The 5,439-nt window shown below is 65.9% G+C and overlaps 1 protein-coding gene across 1 annotated transcript; it reads left to right on the forward strand.

Annotated features, from left to right (window-relative positions):
- Positions 1–697: 697 nt before the first annotated feature.
- MNEG_8995 (hypothetical protein) lies at positions 698–4,724 on the forward strand (the record flags this gene model as incomplete). The annotated part of the gene is made up of 5 exons (XM_014042531.1): positions 698–740; positions 2,575–2,650; positions 2,866–3,057; positions 3,307–3,612; positions 3,838–4,724. Coding segments are annotated over 5 exons (1,504 nt in total), but the record flags the coding sequence as incomplete, so codon positions are not given.
- Between the last annotated feature and the right edge of the window lie 715 nt (positions 4,725–5,439).

Here is a 5,439-nt window from a genome sequence, read left to right on the forward strand (position 1 = left end):
GGTGGCCGCGGGCGCGGCGGCGGCGGCGGTGGGGGCGGCTACCGCGGCGGAGGCGGCGGCGGCGGCCGCGGCCGCGGCGGCGGGCAGCGCTCCTAAGCGGCGCCGCCCGTGGCAGGCGGCACGAGCTGGGCTGCCGCCCGCGCGCCTGTGGCACATCCGGCCGGCCCCTCTGCGGCGATGTGTGGCGGCGCAAGCTCCCCGGCCCTCGCCGCCGGGGAGGGGGAGCCGGTCAACTTCGCCGGCGCGGATGGCGGACGGGTCGCTTTATGGCATCTTATCAGGCCGGGCGGGGGCACTGAGCCCCCGAGCAACCTGGGCCGGAAACAGGCTGGCAAGATATAAAGGAGCAGTGCAAGATGAGGCGCCCGCCCCGTCCACTGGCCCCCCCGCCGGCCCTGCCGCGATCCCTGGTTTTCAGGGTCGCGGCCCCGTGCGGGGCGGCCAGGAGCGGCGCATGGGGACGGGCGCCGCCCTCGCCGTGGGGTGCGATAGCGGCTGGCTGCTGCCTTGGTTTCGGGTTTGTGCGGGTGAGAGCAGGCCCTCGCACCGCGCGTGCGGGCGGCCAGCCGCGGGCCGCCGCGTGGCGGCTCGCGCGCGGTGCCGCCGGGCCGCGCGGGGAAGAAGGGCTTGATGCGATTTGGGGTGAGGGCTGGAGGTATCGGTTTGCGGCGCGCGGTGTGTCGGGGCGTTCGCGCAGGCCGCCAGCCAGGGCCGCGCTCAGCAGCGATGGCCGTCAGAAGGTGGGCTATTGAGTGGCTCGCAGAGCTATGCGGCAGGCGGGGCACGCCCTTCAAAGTACTGAGTGCGTGCTCCTACGCGCTGTGCGGAAGGATTTGCGGCCCCCGCTTTTGCATGGGCCCTGGCTGGCAGTCTGTAGCGTGCGTCGCTGACTTCCTTCCGGCCGCCCGGCTGCAGGCAGTGGGTGTGCGGCCGGCAGGAGGGGCAGCGGTCGGTAGGATGTAACCGACGCGGCCGCGACGACAGCCGTCTGCAGAGCATATCTTGTTGCAGCAGCTTGCCTGGGGACTGGTCGGGCCCGGAGGGCAGAGTGGGCAGGGGGCCCGCAATGGCAGGAAGTGGCGCGACCTGTCTGGGAATGGTCAGGCGTCCCATCAGCGCAGGGGAGCGGGTGCTGATAATGTGCGTCTGCTGCGCCCTGTTGGCAGTCAATTGTGTGGCCTCTGCAGGGGCCGCACGCAGGCCTGGCGATTGTCGGAGGCGAGGCGAATTTAGTTGAAGGCCTGCCTGTGCGCGGCCGCAATCCCCGCCGGACACGGGACCATAATCCAGCCACAGGAGTACGTGGCGTCTGGCGTGACGCGCATGACACATGCACGTGACGCTAGATCCTTCTTGTGGCTGTAATAGATGAATGACAGCGTGTTTTGGCAGCAGACACCAAATGTAAGTCGCTGTGCAGACCGGTCACGCTGCTGCGCTTTTTCACGGTGGCCTTCACACAGATTCTTTTGCAGCAGGTGAGCCAGGGAGCTCACAGATACCTCCCCAAAATATGCCCCTAAGATCTCACGGCAGGATAAACACCCATCAATATCACCAGACAACACCACCCCAGTTGCGGGCTTCAACGACAGACGGACGAAGGTCGGGCCTCGTGGGCTGGGGCGCTGGAGGCCACGATACAAGTGTGTGCTGTCATGGATGATACAGGCGAGTTTTTTCGCTTTCAACTCTGCAGCGGAAGGCGTTGATGATCCAAGGGCGCCGCCGAAGTGGCCGTGGCCAGCCACCCAGCCGCAGCTCATGCCGGTGTTGGGCAGCAGTGTGGCATGAAAACACCTTGCACAGCAAGTGTCTTGTATGGGGCCTAGAAGACCTAATGCATGAGATTGAGGCAGATGCGAGCGTGTCAGCAGTGCGACCAGCCTGCGCTCCGCCCAACCACGTGGTGCGCACGCGCCAGCGGCAGCAGTGTGCGGTGGGACTGGCGGGAGCGTTTGATAGCTATGCTGGCAAGCTCGGGCACCCGGAGGCGCAGCTGAATGCCCCAGCAGCAGCGCTCAGCACCAGCCACCTGGGAAGCCAACAGCGGCGGCACCTGCCTCAGACATACCGTGGCTATGGAATGGCAGCTGGGAGGGCCAGCACGTGCATGCCTGGACGCGCTTGGAGTGCCTGTTTGCACACGACCATCGCCGCACTCCATGCAGGATGAGAGATGTCGCCGGAAACCCCACCCGTGGGCAGCCGCGGGCCGCGGCATCGGCGCTTGCGCCGCTGCTGGCCGCGCTGCTGATGCTGCTCCTGCTCCGACCCCAGCATGTGAAAGCCCAGTGTGACACATTTGTGAAGCACTGCGTCACCTGCCGTTACGCTTTTTACGCAGGCACTGTCACCAAGGTGCAAGCGTACGCGAGCGCACTCGTCTGAGCGGTCCTGCATGATCATAGGTTGCCATCGACGTGCCGGGGTGCAGGGCGGCCCAATCGCGTTTGGGGGCAGAACGCCTGGCGCACTGTTCGGCCGCTAGGTCGCACTCGCTGACTCCTGGCGTACGCTCATCCCTTGAAATGCCGGTTTTTTCCTGGGGCATTGCAGGCAATCTGCACGAAGTGCGAGGCCGGCTACGTCATCAAGTCCAGCGGCCGCGCCTGCTGTGAGTACGCAGGCGTCATCGGGGCGCCGCGGGGTGCTGATATACGATGATTCAGGCACCTGCGTGCGTAGCAGCGTGTGGGCCGCCGCAGGGGATTTGGAACGTACTGCGCAGGCTTCCAGCAATGCAGCGCTAGGCTGCTGGCCCGCGGGCGAACGCGACCGGTTGCCGCAAGCCGCGGCCCGGGTGTGTGCGCCGCCTGTCACGCCTCCTCAAATGCGTCCCTGCGGGCCCGGGCGCGCGCACAGGGTGCTCCCCCGGCTTCTTCACACTCGATGACATCAGCGTGGACGGATCTGTAGGGTTCACCTGCGAGCAATGCGGCGCCGGCCACTACTGCCCCGGCGCCAAGTCGCTGGCAACGTCCAACTTGGTGCGCGTGACGTGCGGCAGCTTCAAGACGACTTCCCATGACTACGGCAAGTCGGAGCTCGACTGCTGTGAGTGCCGAGGGCCGGGCTCAACTTCCTGTGCAGCAGGCGCTGTCAGTCGGCGCAGGCAACAACGGTGGCGCGTGTGGGCGGTTTCACGCGGCCCAGGCTCGGGCGTTCCGAGGCTGTGCGGGCATCTGTGCGGGGTTTATTTACCTGTCACATGGCAGCGCAAAAGTCTGCATGTACAACAAGCAGAGTTCAAATCGTGCTCATTCTACGCCCTGCGCCTCGCTTGGCGGCCTGCCCGCGGCGCAGTGATAGGCCCTGGGTACGGCTGGGCGGCTGGCGACGGCTCCCAGCCATGCCCCCAGGGCTTCTACAACCCGGGCTACAACACCAGGCTGTGCACGCGCTGCCCTGGGGGCCTGACCACCGCCGCGGCGGGCACCAGCTCGCTGCTGAGTTGCCTGGCACCCGTGGGAAGCTATTACTTCCGGGGCCAGGCCTATGCGTGTGCGCGGGGGACGTACAAGGCGACCATTGCCAACGCGGACTGCACCGAGTGCCCGCTGGGGGTGACCACCCCGTCCACCGGCCACGGCAGCCTTAGCAGCTGCAGCGGTGGGGAACCACTCACCCTCTGCACGCGCGCATGCATGTGCCTCAGATCTGAACTGCATGTGGATGCAGCAAATGATGAGCAGGCGGCGGCACAGGCCCCACCTTACGCCCACCCTGCTTGCTGTCGAGCTGTATGTGCTGAGCCTCCCGCATGCCGTCCAATTCTTCCCTGTGTATCACCAAGTCAACCATTGTTCTGCCCAACGCAACAACGTGCGCCCGCAGTGCTTCTGCCCGGCTACGCCATGGCAGGCGGCGCGACACTCGGCACCACTGACGGCGTTGAGTGCCCCCCAAACACGTACCGCGCCGGCAGCGTCAACATCACTGGCGCTCCAATTCCATGCACGCCCTGCGGCAACAACATGGTCACCCTGCCGAACACGACACGTGCCACAGGCCCCGAGGCGTGCGTCGCGCCGCCAGGCTACGGCTGGTCGCCGGGGGCCAGCGGGACCGCGGGCATCGCGACGCTCTGCCCGCGGGGGTGGTACAACCCGGGGTACAACCTTGAGCCGTGCGTCGCGTGCGGCAATGGCAGCATGTCTACTGACGCCCCAGGGTCGACGAGCCCAGATGATTGCTACACGCCGGCCGGCCACGGGAACCGCCGGGACCCTGGGGGCATGCTGTTTGGGTACCCGTGCCCAAACAACACGTACGGCCGCGCCAACAACACGTACGGGCTGGTGACAGTGGAGTGCACGCGCTGCCTGGACTACACACACACGGCCGGGGCGGGGTCGACGAGCGCGTTTCAGTGCGTCACCGACGTCGGTTACGGGTGGGAGAACGGCCTGGTCGCTCAGTGTGACTACGGCTACTACAACCCCGGCAACAATCACAACCCCTGCTCCTACTGCGGGGACGGGTACAACACGAGCAGCGCGGCTGTTTCGATCTCCGGAGAGGTGGGGTCGGACTCTCAATCCGACTGCAAGTTTGATTTCGGGTACCACAACGGCACCTCCAACAACATCGAGCCGTGCCTGCGCGGCACCTACAAGGACTTGATCGGCAACACGCACTGCACCATGTGCCCTGCGGGCACGTCGACGTCGCTGACCCTTGCGGCGATCTCAAAGGCCGACTGGTGGGCGCTGGGGGGTTGAGGGGTTTTGCAGGGTTCAGGGTTTTCACGCTGCTGCACGCGCTCCTCTCCCTTACACTGGCATGAGGCACTTGTATGCTGGCTTCAAAGGCGCCATGTACGGGGCTTTCGGTCTAGGGGGTGTGCATGGGCGCGTGCAGTCATCCATGTGTCCAAGACACCCGCGTATTGCAGCGTTTGCCTGCAGGGCGAACAGCTCAGCCCCTGAGTGAATACAAGAGGCCTGCTCAGGCACGTCAACAGCACCGCCCCTCCCTGCCCGCTTGCCACTTCGGCCCCCCAAACAGCGACGTCTGCCGCCCCGGCTTCGGCGCGGCGACCGCAACGGGCTTGATTGACCGGTCGTCCCCTGACACCATCAGTTGCACCGCCTGCCCCTCTGGCACCTGGAGCAGCGGCTTTGTGACGGGCGGCCAAAACTGCTCGGCGTGCTCAAAGACCCAAAACTTCACCGGGCGTATGGTGTCGCGCCAGGTCCGCGCTGCCTGCGGCCGGGGCTGTCGGTGCAGCAGGGACGCGCATGGCAGCCATGATGTGTTGCCCGGCCGCAGCTGTGCAAGGCGCCAGGTATCGGGCACTTGGACGCCTGTGCGTGGCTTGCTCGGATGTGTGCACGTTGAGACACATACAAAACACACACACACACACACACACACACACACACACACACACACACACACACACACACACACACACACACACACACACACACACAC

The sequence above is a fragment of the Monoraphidium neglectum genome, assembly GCF_000611645.1.
Source record: "Monoraphidium neglectum strain SAG 48.87 unplaced genomic scaffold scaffold01782, whole genome shotgun sequence".
In the NCBI taxonomy this organism is placed as follows: Eukaryota; Viridiplantae; Chlorophyta; class Chlorophyceae; order Sphaeropleales; family Selenastraceae; genus Monoraphidium; species Monoraphidium neglectum.